Here is a 16,399-nt window from a genome sequence, read left to right on the forward strand (position 1 = left end):
ATCTAGTGAATACAGAGGATTAGATTTGGCCAAAGACAGGAAAAAATGAAGACACAAGTTCAAACAATTGCCACCCCTCAAGTACTGTTCGTTAGTTTAGTGACCTCAATTAACATAACTTTAACCCTCCTTTAAAATAACCCTAACCCTCCACTAAACTAACTCTAACCCTCCTTTAATATAAACCTAATCCTCCTTTAATCTAACCCTCCACCAAACTAACTCTAACCCTCCACTAAACTAACCCTCCTTTAATCTAACTCTAACCCTCCTTTAAACTAACCCTAACCCTCCACTAAACTAACTCTAACCCTCCTTTAATCTAACCCTAACCCTCCACTAAACTAACTCTAACCCTCCTTTAAACTAACCCTAACCCTCCTTTAAACTAACCCTAACCCTCCACTAAACTAACCCTAACCCTCCACTAAACTACCTCTAACCCTCCACTAAACTGACTCTAACCCTCCTTTAAACTAACCCTAACCCTCCTTTAAACTAACTCTAACCCTCCACTAAACTAACCCTAAGCCTCCACTTAACTAATTCTAACCACTAAACTAACCCTAAGCCTCCACTTAACTAACTCTAACCACTAAACTAACTCTAACCCTCCTTTAAACTAACCCTAACCCTTCACTAAACTAACTCTAACCCTCCACTAAACTAACCCTCATCCTCCACTAAACTAACTCTAACCCTCCACTTAACTAACTCTAACCACTAAACTAACCCTAAGCCTCCACTAAACTAACTCTAACCACTAAACTAACTCTAACCCTCCTTTAAACTAACCCTAACCCTTCACTAAACTAACTCTAACCCTCCACTAAACTAACCCTCACCCTCCACTAAACTAACTCTAACCCTCCACTTAACTAACTCTAACCACTAAACTAACTCTAACCCTCCTTTAAACTAACTCTAACCCTCCTTTAAACTAACCCTAACCCTTCACTAAACTAACTCTAACCCTCCACTAAACTAACCCTCACCCTCCACTTAACTAACTCTAACCACTAAACTAACCCTAAGCCTCCACTAAACTAACTCTAACCACTAAACTAACTCTAACCCTCCTTTAAACTAACTCTAACCCTCCACTAAACTAACCCTCACCCTCCACTTGACTAACTCTAACCACTAAACTAACTCTAACCCTCCTTTAAACTAACTCTAACCCTCCACTAAACTAACCCTCACCCTCCACTTGACTAACTCTAACCACTAAACTAACCCTAACCCTCCACTTAACTAACTCTAACCCTACATGGAATAACTTCATGTGAACATGTGTTTTTTAAGAATTCCTTCAAGGCTTTGCTGAAGTGTCAGATTCATTAGAATGGACAGACATACATACTTACACCTTTGACCTTAGGCTGCCACAGTTTTTCAGGCAATGTTTTAGAAATTTTTAATTTGGACAGGACCAAATAACTGACCGTCTTATAGAAATGAATCATGAATGCATCTGAAAGACATGTCTCAGTCAAATTTCATCTGACTTGATACTATTCTACCACATAGATGTAAAGTATAAATCTGACAAAATGTTGACCATAAAAGGTGGAAGGTCAACATCACACAATCACTGCACCGTAACATTAGGTTGTTTCTAACTTAGGTACCTTCAAAGTACTATTGTTCACACCACTAAACTAAAATCCTGAAATGTATATTCAAGATCAACAGATGCAATTATTGTCGCACATCATTATCTCCATGAAGCCTGTACTTGGTTTGGTGATTTGTTGTTGGAGGTAATGTAGGTCTGAGTGCTTTTGTTTCCAAGACAAACCGTATATTGTATTAAACACAATAAAGACATGCAAGGACAAAAAACAGTACAAGAGGTTTATGCTGATAGAATAAAAGTCTGGATTTATTTCTGTTTATCTATACATTAAACAGGTGTTCCTGAATGCAGCAAGAGAAAACACAGAACAGAATGCTAAGCGTCAAAGAGTTGCTCGCATAGCAGAGGTGTGGCCGGTTTAGCAAAGACATGTACACTCTATCGCATATACTTACAACATTTTCTGTAAATGTAGGGTTGCCTTTGGGAGGCGAAAGTAGGGTGAGGGAGTGTTTACTGCAATAGTCTTGAAAATCTTTTCACATTATCATACCAAGTGGAAATACTCCATACAGTAAGAACCCTGTCTTTCCCTAATGGTCATTGCAACGCGGTTATGACTATTACAGACAAGTAAATACCCAAGCAGCCCTGTAAAGCTCAGTATTAATTCAACTCAGTTCATGAGTAAGAAAATGTTGTAATAGTTCTGTACGGATTTGTCATGTCGCCATTGTCGCCATTTGACTCTATCTCAAGGCTGTGCAGACACATTCAAAGGTTTCAACACTCGCCCTTCACCCAACAGTGATGTGGTACCAGGTGATTACAGCTCAACACCTGCATAGGAATTCAATGACACACAAAACTCTCTGGGTCGTTTCCCTGGACCAGAGCAAAGCTGTACGACTGAACCGCTGTGAAAACAGTCCAATGAATGGCTTAAGTGCTTCCATGAAACAAACTGCTCACAGTAGACAGAGGATTTCCCCAGCACATTTCATTTCATGTTCACAGACTTAAAAAAGAAACCGAAACAAACAAACACATAGACTACTGGCAAGTACAACAAACCGGGGAAAAAAGTCAACACATTTCAAACAGTAGTGCAGAAAAGATTTCCATTGGTGTCACTGCACAAGGCAGAACAAACACCAAAGCACTTTGGACTGAGCTGAACATAAAGTCCAGACACCGTATCCAGCTCACAGTTAGCCAATCAAAAAAGGAATTTAACAAAAATATCTCACTGTATTAGACAAAGAACTCTATTCAGTGTGTTTGTTCTAACTCTACTAGACCGCCAATGGAATCTCTCTTCATACGTGAAGCTGGATTTGACTTTTACTCAAACAGAACATGGTGTTGCTGAGGTCCTCGTCTTCTACTGTAACCGACACCGTCCGGTCCCACTGAGATTTTTCCTCTTAAATAACAACCTGGCATGCAACCAGTGAACAGTGGTATCCTTTTTGATTTAACGGTCATCTGAGTGTGAGATCTAATCTATCTAATGTAACCTGATCTATTAAAAATGCATATTTCTAAAATATACTGCAATGATGTGGTGTTGGTAGACAACAGGTGCAAGAAGCAGATGCATCCATTTAAAATTAGCAAGTTCTGAGGTACTTCTGAAACTCACAGCTGAGGATATAGTCACTATCTACAATATTTGGATGGATAGCATATAGTAGATACAGTAATAGCAGGGCTATCATTTTGCGAAAAGATTTTGGCTTAAAATTTCATTAAGTTGATTAGCTGAGGGGAGAGTGGCGGTTGACACACCTGAATAAAACACATAGCTGTATGAGGATAAAAACATAGAAAAACAGCACCATTTGAGGTCCGATAGACAGATCAGTTTAGAACTGTTTGCTGGTAGCACCGTCAACCAGTAAAAATCTCAGAATGCAATACAGAGACAGAACACAACCACCGATCAACTGCACAACATAGCAAAGAGCGAAGATATATATTCAGAGACAACCCCTCACGCAGACACCCCTTTACAGCAGCATCTTTAAGCAGGTAATAAAACTGATTTCTCCTAAGAATGATATCGTGTACTGAGGTGTTTTACAAGTTTTATATGCTGTACATGTTGAGAGTAACCAGGTATACCTTTCGTATAGTTTTTTTTTAATATACACACATAGTTTACAGTCACTGACAAACACCAGAGTAACAATGAGGTAGGACGGTGAAGTTAGATGAAGTAGAACCGGTTTGTGGATTGTATACAAAGTTACTGATACCTTAAGAAAAGTATAGGCCTAACAATGTGTGTATGTGTGTGTGTGTGTGTGCGCATGTGAGTGTGTTCCTCTGTTTTTCTCATTTGAACTAAGTTTGACATTGTGTCTGAGGCTCAAAGAGGAAAATGTTCTGTTTACACTTATTTGTGAGAATTGTGAGATGGAGTCATTTATCTCATTCCCCCCACAGTGAAGCTAAAACTGATCTCTTTTCCCAATCAACCTGTCAAAAAAAGCAGCCTAAAGCTCTCTCACTTCCGAAGATTTGACAGGTGTTCACAACATAAGCCAAAAAACGCCTCGCTACAAGGACAGGATTTCTTATTATCTTGATACATGTGCATTTTTAAATCCAGTCCATAGAAATATCAGGGGAGTCAGGAACTACAGGCGGTAAAAGGTAAAGGATCACAGAGCCAGTTGAGGTTTGATTTCCTGCCCATCGCTACTTGAGTTTGACAGTGAAAGTACTGGAACGTCTGCTGTTCTCTGTTCTAGAGTCAAACTCACCTCCAGCATCAACCAGCCGGCTCTGCATGTACTGGTGTATGTCACTAATGCGCTGCTAAAACTCAAAACCGCTCCACTACAAGTGACTTGCTTCATTTAACAGAGATTGGCCTCGCTGTCACAGCTTACGCCAAATCTAGGTTAAAAACATACACTACCTCCATACAGATTTCATCCACTAAAGATGGTTTTAGTTAAAGGATTAGGCTTAATCGCGCTCCAGGAATCCAGATTTTAAAAACAAGTTGACATTTCAGATGATGTAATATATCTATTAATGCTCTATCTTAAAGCATTACTTTAACCACACCCCCTTTTGGCATCAAACAACAAAGAAACAAACACAATACACAACGTGTCAGAAATTCAGCAAGGTTGCTTTGCACAGCAGAAATCTTTTCTTTCTTTTAAACCACGTGCATTACAAAATACACGTCAGTCCATGTAAACCTCACGTTTTTTTTTTTCCAGGGAATAACAAAAAAGAACTAAAGGACACTGTAAAAGGGACATTTTTTTAGGAAACCCCCCCAAAATATATCAACAATATGTCACCATTCAGGTGACTTAAAATTCACTAAGCTCTATTAACTTGGCATTGGCCATTTTTTTGTGCAAATCCTGCTGATCCCTCAGTCAGCGTCCACTGTCCTTATACATGATTTCAGCATTCCATACTTTGGCTTACAGTTACCACTCATTTGTAAAAAATACACACATATCTGTATAGAATCATCTACACATAACCAGCATCTTGACACATTAAGTTAAAGCACATATTCCAGTCAGCGTGCACATTTCATAGATTTAAAAAATCCTTAAAAATGGGCGTCAAAGCCAATATGGTTCAAAGACTTTTGCTTGTTAATTTGCCAAGTTTCTTCTTTATTATTATTATCATTATTATTATTATTATGATGATGATGACGTCTTGTTCAGGAGGCTCTGGTGGAGTTATAGAAGACTCAAAATACCTTTTCAGAGATTCATTTTGAAGATCTATCCAGCTTAATATTGAGACTGGCATGTGGTGGGCATATCTGACAATACTACAACTATATCCCATATCTCATTTTTGCTGTACAAAACAATAAACCAATATGCTCTAAGGTGCTTCATGATTATATAATGATTGTTAGGCCTTAATCTATATAGAAAAAAGAACAAATACCACAAATACATTTCTTTAAGACTGATTAAATTCCCCCACAAGTTTAAAGTGCATTGGATGTAAATGATTTGTATTGATCTAACTACTGCATCTCAATTGCTAGAGTACAATGGTTTATCGATAAAGACTCTTATTTTACTGTGGCAGATTATTTGGAATCAAAGGTAGATCCTAAGTGAGGCTCATCAAAAATCACATGTGGTGAATGCAGTCAAATGTCAGGGACTTAAGGGAAAGCTCGTCACTCTCATTACACTGAGATTTTTTTTGGCTAAGAGATGTAGATATTTTTTCATTTGTTGTCACTTGTTTGTAGGTTCTATAAATCCACATTTGGATACAATATCAAGCTTAAAGCCAACAATTAATGAGAAAAAGAAAACAAAAACCAAAATATATAAGTGTAAAAATAAACATAACGAATTTCAGGAAACATGGAATTACAACTCTGAACAGATTAACCAAATGTTGACCAGACCTCACAAGTGTGACACGTAACAAACCGAAACATCTGCGTCTGATGAAAAACAAAAAGATGCATCCTATGTACATTAAACATCTCCAAACAGAAGGTAGCTTCACAAAAGGCTGATCTCAACTTTTGAAATAACAAAAAACCAAGAGAGATAAAAGGACTGAGGGAAATAAACCAACCGACAAACAAGAATTTTGAGTGTGGAGGAGAAAGGCTTGATGGGCAGCTCTGCAGCAGATTCACAGTTAGCCACAGCTAGGTCACAGTTGAGAATTCAATCTGCAGCGTTTAGTTCCAGACTGCAGACGGCCACACAAACCACTTTGGATCAAAACAATAAAACAACTGGAGAGAAAAAAAAAACAAAAACATAAAAAATACAAGAAAAAATGACATTTTCAAAGTTCTGATGGCATAGCTCAAAGGAAATTGTCACTGGAGCGACCTTCCTTTGTTCCCCAGTGGCGTTGTTGTAAAAGAGGGGGTTCCTATGGGGTTCAGCAGGCCCAGACGATTCCAACAGCCAAACAGCGCTTCAGACAGATTTACCCATGGCTAACACTTTTTCCACAAGATGTGCTGAGCCGAGCAGAGCTCTGCCCTAATTTCCACACACTGTCCCGCACAGAACAGCATCTTTGACTACCACCAAAAGGACAGCCAGTAGTCTGGCCCAGCTCAACGTAACGGTGCGTTTCACACAGAAAATAGTACCCAGACACCTCTTACATTCTGAGAGCAAAGTGCAGGTGAAGCTTCATCACTTCAGCTTACTATACATTTACAATCACAGCTTACTAAAAAACCCAGGGCCCAGCAGTCCCTGGAAATTGCCAAATCCTTTCAAGGCCTTTCTACGCATTACCATGCATGTACCACAATAACTTATTAAACAGTCAGATTATTCGCAAATTACATGTTTGGAGTAACACAAGACAAATACAGATCAAACCCTTTCCTTGTGCTCTCTTGTTGATGGTAAACGGTTCATAGTTAAAAGGTCCGCCACAATAAAAAAAAAAATAGCACATCATAAACTAACACATGCTAAGTTGTGTGTTACATTAAAATTCATTAAGTTTCAGTTAAGGGGGAGCACACACTCAAAATTAATCTCTTAGAGCAACAGAATCTCTGTTGCAAAATGCATTATGGCTGTCACCAATTAAGACTTGTGCATTTGAGACCCTGATGTCCCTTTGTAGAAAGTACCAACAGCATACACTCATTTACTGGGCAAACACCAAACCATCCTGCCCTTAACACATCTAAGATCTAATGCAAGCTAGCATCATGATCATGTGTATAGCTTCCAAAGACTAGGGAGATAGCCTCTTACTTTTTAAAAGTGTAAAGGACTCAAAATTATGTTCTGACACAGAACAATAAATTAATTTAACAATCACATCTGATCGCTTCGACACAAACACACACACCTCAATAAACCATGTCTCTGTACCAGTCCCAATGCAAAGCTTATAAAAACACTCACACCAGATCACATCAAACTAGTTCACATGTTTCCACTCAGTGGCTGATGGGTAAAGCTGTCTGTTGGCCAATGGGCACCAAGGAAGGTGATGGTTCATTTGGTGATTAAGGGAACTGTGGATACTTAGCTTAGTTTTTTGTTTACATTTCATCTATAAACCAATCAAATGTGTCGAAGGAATAGAACTGCTCCTGAAACGGTGATGAACATCCCCCAACCCACCATATCAAGACCCCTCCATATCCTGCGGACCACGGTCTGGGCAGAAGGCGCTGGCGTGACAACAGTTGATCACTACATGCCATCGTAGGTGAAGTTTTCCATCTTGACTGTCTGTCTGATTAGCAGCTTGGACTCCCGCCGCTCCTCATTCTTGATGGACTTGTTGATGTCCATTATCTTTTCACAAATGTATTTGTTCACTTTGGACAATCTCTGCGTAATCTCTGCACTGTCGGCTGTCTCTTGAGACACTCTATCGTAGAGACACTCTGAGGAAGGAGTAGAAGTAGTCAGACTACATCACAAGAAAAACACCTGACTTCAATAACAGAGCTTGTCTTATATGACTGATGTCTCAGTAATGCACAACTATGACTGTGAGGCTGGATGAAAAGTAATAGTTTATTTTCTGTACCTGATGTCTTCAGACTTGTCTCAGCTTTCAAGAGATCCATCAGAAAAAAGGCTCTGACTGTGGTATTTAAAGGCTTATGGATAGACAGGAGGTGAGAACCTTACCTCTGACTATCTTCAGTTTGCTGGGTGACAGTGGAGGTTTGGGCAGGGCATCTTTCTTCTTTTTGGTGGCCACTCCAGTGACGCTGCGGTTCTTGAGAGTTTCTGTGCCCCAGATCATTACAGCCAGGTTCTTAGTGAACTTGGAGTCTCCCTGGGTTCGCTGCAACTGGTGCCACTTCTCCTCCTCCACCCAGATGCCCCCACCCAGGTGGACCTGTAGGAAGGACACCAGGTAACAGCCTGCTACAGGTCAACAGGTTCATGGTCAGAAAAATCTGGACTGAGTACATGTTAAAACATTCACATACAAACAAAGAGGAACAAAATTCAACTGGACAAAACCGTTCTTTTTTTGTCATGTTCCCTTCAGTTGCACTGATCGATACAACTCTGCCATCACTACCTGTGGCTCTAGCATAATTTTTTTTGTACATTTTGAAAGCATCACATTAGAAAAGGATTATGGGATAAAAGGCTGTATGAGTTTTGCAGAAATGTTTTTACACTCAAAGGGTTTTTTTTTTTTTGCCTTTTCAAAAAATAATGACATACTCAACATTTAAGTGATATGACTGATCAGATTTTTCATCCATTTTCCAACATAGCGGCTGATACTAACCCTTGTCCTAACCCTGGTACTGGTACATGTGAAGACACACAACAGATGAGGAAACCATATTATTCCTCAGTTTCATCCACGAAAAATTATCACAGCCAATTTGGATGGAAGCAGTGGAATGCTCTACTCTACCAGGACCTCCACTTTTTATACCACTTTGCTTCAAATGAATATGTGAAGTGTTTCTTGTTGTTTGATTGAATTGTGTCTACTGTCAATCTGTAGCCTACATACAAAGTTAATACATTTAAATGGAAGAACCCATTTGTGCCCTGTGTGAAGGCATGAGTTTTCTTTCTCAGAATACCAGCAGATTCATCTATGTAGTTCAACTGAAAATTACAAGTTATTATTACATTTATCATTTTTATAACATAACAATGATGCTGACCACCCACTGTCTTAGGATCCTACAATGCTCCAGTGGGTGTAAAATAATAAATACCATAGCTGGTCATGGCAGAACCACCTCCTGCTTAGACTATGCTTAGAACAACTTACACATTCTTAGATGCACCACTTTCACCATTTGGATGCATAAATAAGCCGAGGCCACCTGCTGCGTGTCGACTGGATTACCTCCACTATCAACTTAGCCTGGAGCTCTTTACACACTTCCAGTACACGTTGCATAAGTCTGCCCAGTAAACACTCCAAGCAGATTGCCTGATTCTAGGTGAGCTAATGCAGCATGGGGGGGCATGTGCAACTCTCAGTCCCTTCTCAACTCTCTTATCAGTGTAAAGTCTGTAGGCTAACATCCAAAAGGCTTTTCCCTGTGCAGCTAATGTTCTTTAGGCCCCCAGCCAGCAGACAAGCTTTTTTACTGCCCTCAAGTTAGACAAGACTGTTTTCATCGTCCGGTCCCGCTGCTCTCATTTATCTCTCATTCATCTGTCCTCCCCTTTTTTCACCGTTTCTCCCTCTTGCTCTCTCACTAACCTGTCACTCACTTTAAATTCCTCTCGTGCAAATAATTAATATGGGTCCCTGATGTAGGAGAGTTCTAATTTGCAAGTGTTCTTCACGCTTGAAGTGGCTGCAGGCCCCAGAGCTTGTAGTACCAATTCCCCCCCTGTCATCGGAGACAGGACGCTGGTTGAGTTACAGCGGGGGTAGGGGTGGTGGTGGGGGGGGGATAAAGAACCCTAACAGGCTAATAAACACTGATGATTCTGGCTGGGCTAGCAGGAACAATAATAATCTTCTCAACCTTGTTTACCTGCTAGGGTAGGGCATCCTTGAGTGTGAGTGTGTGTGTGTGTGTGTGTGTGTGTGTGTGGGGGGGGCAGCATAGACTGATCAGCTATGACGGTACACTCCCAGGCTCATGGGCAGTTAAGAGGAAATACAGCATTTCCTACAAAATCACAGTACTTCCCACTGACACTAACCCAAAGGCAGAGCGCCAAGGATATAAAGAGAAAGCTGAAAAGTTCATGACTGTCCAAAGGGGGGGGGGGGGGGGGGTATACACTTACTGGGATCATGAAAAAGTGAAGGGCTTCTAAGAAAATCACACTGCAATGTAATGTCTGAATATATTCAACTACAGATTATAGGACTAAGACATTTGACATGGACAGCAACTGATTTAATGTCTGTCCAGGGAGCACATTAAAGAGACAGAGGCTGAAACTGTTTTTCAACTTCTTTTTTTCACTGGACAGTCCCAGATTATAGTACAACAAAATGGTAACAATCAGTTGATGAAAAAACACAGTAAAGAGTCGAACTGACACAATAGATGTAGTGCTCAGCTTGAAAACACCTTTCATACCTGACTAAAAATTCAGAACTAATCCCTGAATAATGTGAGAATTGACATCCCTTGTCTTTGGGTCAATCTAAATACCATTTCCATAATTTTTTCTTTGAAATAACCTTTTCTTTATATTTCAGTGTTTTCCCTACTATTTTACGACATGTTATCAGAATCTAAGACGTCCGGGACACACCCATCACCAATTTCATGTAAAAATCAATGAGGACAGCATCAAGACTAACAAAAATCACACTAATCTGATCTAATGGTTATAGACTGGACTTTCTGGCACTGTGTGCTATCTATTCTGACTTTGCCAAATGGACAGTTTACATTTCAAAGTACCACACATATAGTCATAATAATGGCCCAGAATAATGACTCGCTGTATATTGCGTTGTGTGTCAATGTCTTTGTGGAGATAGTGTAATGGTCTAACATTTTGTCAAAGTACACACTTTTTAGTTAAAGAAAACTAAACCTCCCAGAAACCTCAGGGGAAAACACTGTAAAAGGATCACTGATTTTGCTTTCAAAATTTCACAACAGAAAAAAGACTAAATAGATTTGAAGAAACAGGTATGTTGTGTGTAAATAGTCCAGACAAGACAAAACAGTTGACACAGTGCTGATTATTGGACTGAATAAACAGTGTCCAGTGAGACTGACCTTCCCATCGTTGCAGGTGTAAACTGTCCTGGGGGAGGGGGAGTAGCTGGAACTGGTGTTGGCTTCTTCTCTACATGACTCCTGAGCCTCAACAATAGGTTCAACCACCTCAGCCTTGATTGTCTGAGTGCCATTGTCATGCATAGGCTCTGGAGACGACACAAATAAGACATTAAAAGATGTAAAAGGAGGACATAATGTCAACATTTTAAAGCTTAGTATGACTTTCGTCACCAATTTTTCATCAAATCTGTAAAACCCTAGTCATAACCTAAGTATCACAAATCTGTAAGTCTTTCTGTGATTATGCACCTGAATCTCTTCCCTCACGCTGAACAATTTGGAAGTGTACTCCACCATAAACACTCCATGTGTTTACAAACAGAGCCGTTAGGTCAATCGGGCATTTTTGGAAATTTGTCGTGACATGCGATGTGGGAAGTAGAGCTCCATACAGTCACAGTAGCAGCAACAACAAACATGTCGACCAAGTGAAAGCAGGTGTGGGGAACTCCGCCTCCCACAAAGCACATCCCGACAAATTTCTGAAAATGCCGAGTGACCTACTGACTCTGTAAACACATGGAGCGTTTATAATGGAGTACACTTCAAAATTGTCCAGCGTGAGAGAAGAGATGCAGGTGCTTAATCACAGAAAGACTTAAGGATTCCTGATACTAAGGCTATGACTCAGGTTTTACAGATTTGATGAAAAATTGGTGACGAAAGACATACACAGCTTTAAGACGAGTGGATGGAACTCAAAGGCCAAACATCTAAAATGATGAGGGATAACACTAAAACACTGCACTAGTCCTTTAATGCTGCTGTCATTAAGTCAATGCTCTCCCTAACACTAGTTTGCAAAGAGCCTGAATGGTGGTTACATTAAAGATATTTCTAATTTCTGGATAAAGAATGTGTGTGGAAAAGCAGAAAATTTGAAAAAACATTGAAAAAAACATTTTCATGCTACAGAGAGTTAGTGTACAGATAAATGCAAATGTAAATATGTGCAGTGGGAGGCATTTTAGTGAATAATTATGCGTCTGCATGTGTTGGCAAATAAGGCGATCACAACATTCACTGAATTTATACAAGAAAAAAAATATACACAATAGTATTTTCTCCTTGAGGATTTTGTTGGGTGTCTGTGAATTGGCTTAAGTGTCTGGTTAGACCAGCTCTAAATGTAAAGTTTCATGAGATAACTTTTGCTACGATGTGGTGCTATATTTAAATAAAATTAGATAGATTACAGGTTAAGATTAGATAGATAGATAGATAGATAGATAGATAGATAGATAGATAGATAGATAGATAGATAGATAGATAGATAGATAGATAGATAGATAGATAGATAGATAGATAGATTTAATACTGCTTAAAATTCCAGTGATTTGTTTCAAGAAACCTTCAAACTAACCAAACAACAGGATCTTTTCTGTTGTACAATGATAGTGGATGGTGCCAGCATTAGCACAGCTCTAATAAAGTGGAGTTAGGTTTTGGCCCTGTCAGACTACTGTTACGCTGTAATTCCTAACGTATGTAGTAGGATGAGGCCAACGTTTGCCAGGCTCTGGAACGGTGTTTACTGCTTGTAGGCTTCGTCTCAGGCTCGAGGGTTTGGCTTCTCTGTGCCTCGAGACCAGTGTTATTTTAGCCCAGTAACTAAGCTGGCTCCGTGGATGGACACACTAAGCTCCAATGTAGCTGATGAGTTTTAATATCGGTCAGTGCCTGACAGCACCCCAGGGTGCTCTAATCTTTAGCCTGTCCATTAGATGGTCCAGCCTGTAGCCAGACCCCCCCCCCCCCCCCCATCCACATCTACTGGAGGCTGAAGTTAACACCAGCATCTGCCAAAGCTGTGGTTTGTATACTGCTATAAACTGCAATGACTCCACTTTTACCTCCACACTATGAGAATGCATTTACATTAGCATCCTATACTTTAAATGTTATGGTTAGGGTTTTATCCTTTTATTTGTGGCCGTCTTATAAGTGTTCCAAGTTTTTGTTCATATTAGTAACTGCTAACATATTGGTAAGAGTGAATGTGACAATGAACTATAGAAATGTAAATCTGAGTGGAATTAAAGGAGCTTGTTATGCAAAAACCAAACTGATCAACTGTACCCCCCTACATGTCTTCTGTGACATCCAGATATAGAAATAAAACTACTTAATCAGTAAATGAGTTTCAACACATCCTCTGCTGTTATACTGTTTAGTACAGCTGAAACTATAAAAAGTATTACAGCCCTGATCTATACTTACGATGGGTGAGCCAGTAGAGAACTTACTTTCTGTCTAAATCAATACTTTCATTGAAAAGAGGCCTGAAGTTGCCACCATTTCTTATTTAGACACTAAAAATTATACCAACTGCCTTTTACAAGGTCAAGAATGGCCTGTTTGAAAGAAAAGAATGAGTGAAAAGTCCTTACACCTGGAAAATACCTTAAAATTAAAATGTGGAAATCTAACTCCATGACAGCTGATGCTAATGAGGATGATGTGATTTACGAGCAGATGAGCTGCTAAAGGCCAACAGAGGTTAGTGTATGCTCCTGCTCTCACCGCTGCCCAGCCTCATCAGAAGAACATCCTGCAGCCTCCTGTTGAAGTCCCTCAGTTCTTTGACTTCCGTCAGCAGGCTGCCGTACTCCTTCAGCTTCTTGGCCTGTTGCACCAGCTGGCGGCGGGTTCGCTCCAGCTCCTGCTGCAGCCTCCTCATTTCCTCCTCCTGCTGCCGGTAGCTGTGAACCAGCTCCTCGTACAGGACTCGGGGAACAACGGCTGCTGCTACCTCCGATACACAATCCGTCTCCATCTCCAAATGCTGCTGTTGCTGCTGGTGAAAATGTCTCTGATGCTCTGCCTCAATGTCTTCATCTTCATCATCTGCATCCTCTCCCTCCTCTGCCAGCCGGTCTTCGTCAAGATCCTCTTCCCCTTCCATACAGGAGTTAGCAGCATTTCTCTCCAGACGAGCCACGACTGCTGCCAGGCTCTTGGAGGAATTGGAAAGGGGACGTCCATGGTCTTGGGACAGGGCCTGAGGGAACAAAAACCACAGCCACCAAGAAGTTAAGCTGAACTGGTTTACCTACAAATACAGTTACAATATTTGGACAGTGAAAATTTACCATAGTGTTAGTGGGGGGCTTAGTAGAATCATTTAATCTGAAAAAACTTTACAGCATCAGTGACATAGTGCACTTTGTGGATGGCACATGTAAAAACCAGATATGGATTATGAATTGATGTGAGAGACATGTTAGAGACAAGAGTCAACTGTCTGTTTTGACTGTAGACCTGGGCAGGAAGTGGGAGGAGCCGAGTCACTGAGTTCTTTGATGAGCCGCTCAGAGGATTTGTCTGTGAAAGGGCAGCTGTCCAGACGGCTGAATTTGTGTTAATCCAGCATATGGTAAAAATAGCGGAGGGGGATTTTGGGTGTCAGCCAGGTTTAAAAAAATTGTGATATATATTCAATAGATATATTTAAAGGTGAGACTGCCATATGTAACATATGCATCATTATTTACAGAGCTCTCTGAAACAGCACATGTCTTAAAATAAAATACATGACAACATGATTTTGTCGATGATCACTGTTAAAACGACCAGGAACATATATTAGAAAAGGTGGAAAACATTACTGATGTCAGGAAGTCCTACCTTTTTATGTCTGAGTGGCATTCTCTCTTCTCCAAAACTGTTCTCAATAGAATTTCCTGAAGTTTTGATGGACATCTTGGGAATTTTCATTTTCTTCTGCATTATACTGTCTTCAAAGTCCTCTACTGTGTCTACAAAAGGGAGAAAAGCAGCAGGGGGAAGGACATGAAGTTTTCAAAAAGTTAGATGACTTTTTTTTTAACCCAAACAAAAAGTACCTATGCATTTTGCGATCCATTTGTCCAACTGGGGCGATGGTATTTCATATTTAAGACTGTATCAGTCATGTTAATATTCCATGGCTCCAGTGTGACAGACCTACAGTCAACACGTGAGGCTGAGCAGCCGCTGTCCAAGCCCGGACACAAGGCTCACATTCGGGATTAGTGATGAGGAAAAGACCGAGTCACGAAAATGACCGTTTATGCAAACATATAGAGGCTAAACTCAACAATATCCTGTCCTGTACCCGCAGTGACAGTGACATTGTCCTGTCGGACAGGTTGTTATGTTCTGTCTGCATCGGTGTCTGACACGGACATGACTGCAGCACCGCATCCTTCTACGGCACACACACACACGGCAGCTAACGAGCTAACCGCAAGCCACGGCACTGCCATGCTAGCGTGTCCAAAGCTACATTTCCAAACATATTTGACGTGATAACAGATCAACCAGAAGCTGTCACTCACCTTATAGAGAAGTGACAGCTCTGCATCAGCACGCAATTAACTAGCGCGTCAGTGCTAACATGCTAACGCTAAATGAATACACACCAAGCTAGCCAGAGCTAGCTACATGTTGTAAACAACCGTTGTGACGGGCTAAGGTTGAATGCCACGTATTTAGCGAAACAGGCAGCACTACTCTGCCCAAACAACGGAGCAGACTCTAGGAACCTAACCGTATAAATGTGAAAATGTGTAAAGAATGACTGACACGGCATAACTACCTACCAAACTTATTTTAGCATATCCAACTAGCATATGTAGCTAGCCACAGACGAGGACGGTGTTATGGCTCTGTGTCAGATTCCAGCTGATCACGTCTTGACAGATCCGACAAAAATATTTGCTTTGACACATTACCCAGTTCCGCGCTCACTGATGTTACTGGTTAAGATCGGAAAAAAACGCCTCTAAATAAGAAATCTGATGTGTTATGAAGACAACTTACCTGCAAGGGCAAGGATCTGAGCTTCGCACGGCTGGCCTGCGCTGCCATTCTCTTCAGTTCTGTGAACCAGATACACCTTCTGATTATCAAAATCTGTTTTGTGCAGAGGTCTGAAATCTTCCACATTACAAACGGGCAACGCGTAGCACATATTGTCTTCAAAGAATCTAACAAAAGCATACATTATTTACTTCTCTTTGGTCCTGCACTTTGGATATGGTTGACAGTTTTTCCTCACAAAGTATTAAAAA

At 40.5% G+C, this 16,399-nt stretch overlaps 2 protein-coding genes across 4 annotated transcripts in view; both read right to left on the minus strand.

Moving 5' to 3' along the window:
- The window catches only part of agbl4 (AGBL carboxypeptidase 4), a 460,789-nt gene that overhangs the window by 91,442 nt on the left and 352,948 nt on the right, over positions 1–16,399 (minus strand). The window lies entirely within an intron of this gene.
- On the minus strand, positions 1,858–16,397 carry bend5 (BEN domain containing 5). 3 transcript variants are annotated; one of them, XM_030132965.1, is made up of 6 exons: positions 15,929–16,066; positions 14,973–15,103; positions 13,869–14,346; positions 11,283–11,431; positions 8,230–8,443; positions 1,858–7,979 (listed from the first exon to the last, which is right to left on the minus strand). In XM_030132965.1, the coding sequence occupies exons 2-6, from the start codon at positions 15,072–15,074 to the stop codon at positions 7,783–7,785; spliced, it is 1,140 nt and encodes a 379-aa protein (XP_029988825.1). In that variant the 5' UTR covers positions 15,075–15,103; positions 15,929–16,066; the 3' UTR covers positions 1,858–7,782. The 3 variants fall into 3 exon arrangements, with proteins under 3 accessions (XP_029988825.1, XP_029988824.1, XP_029988823.1); XM_030132964.1 differs by lacking the exon at positions 15,929–16,066 and adding an exon at positions 15,195–15,824; XM_030132963.1 differs by lacking the exon at positions 15,929–16,066 and adding an exon at positions 16,149–16,397 and having other exon boundaries at positions 3,718–7,979.

The sequence above is a fragment of the Sphaeramia orbicularis genome, chromosome 4 (genome assembly GCF_902148855.1).
Source record: "Sphaeramia orbicularis chromosome 4, fSphaOr1.1, whole genome shotgun sequence".
In the NCBI taxonomy this organism is placed as follows: Eukaryota; Metazoa; Chordata; class Actinopteri; order Kurtiformes; family Apogonidae; genus Sphaeramia; species Sphaeramia orbicularis.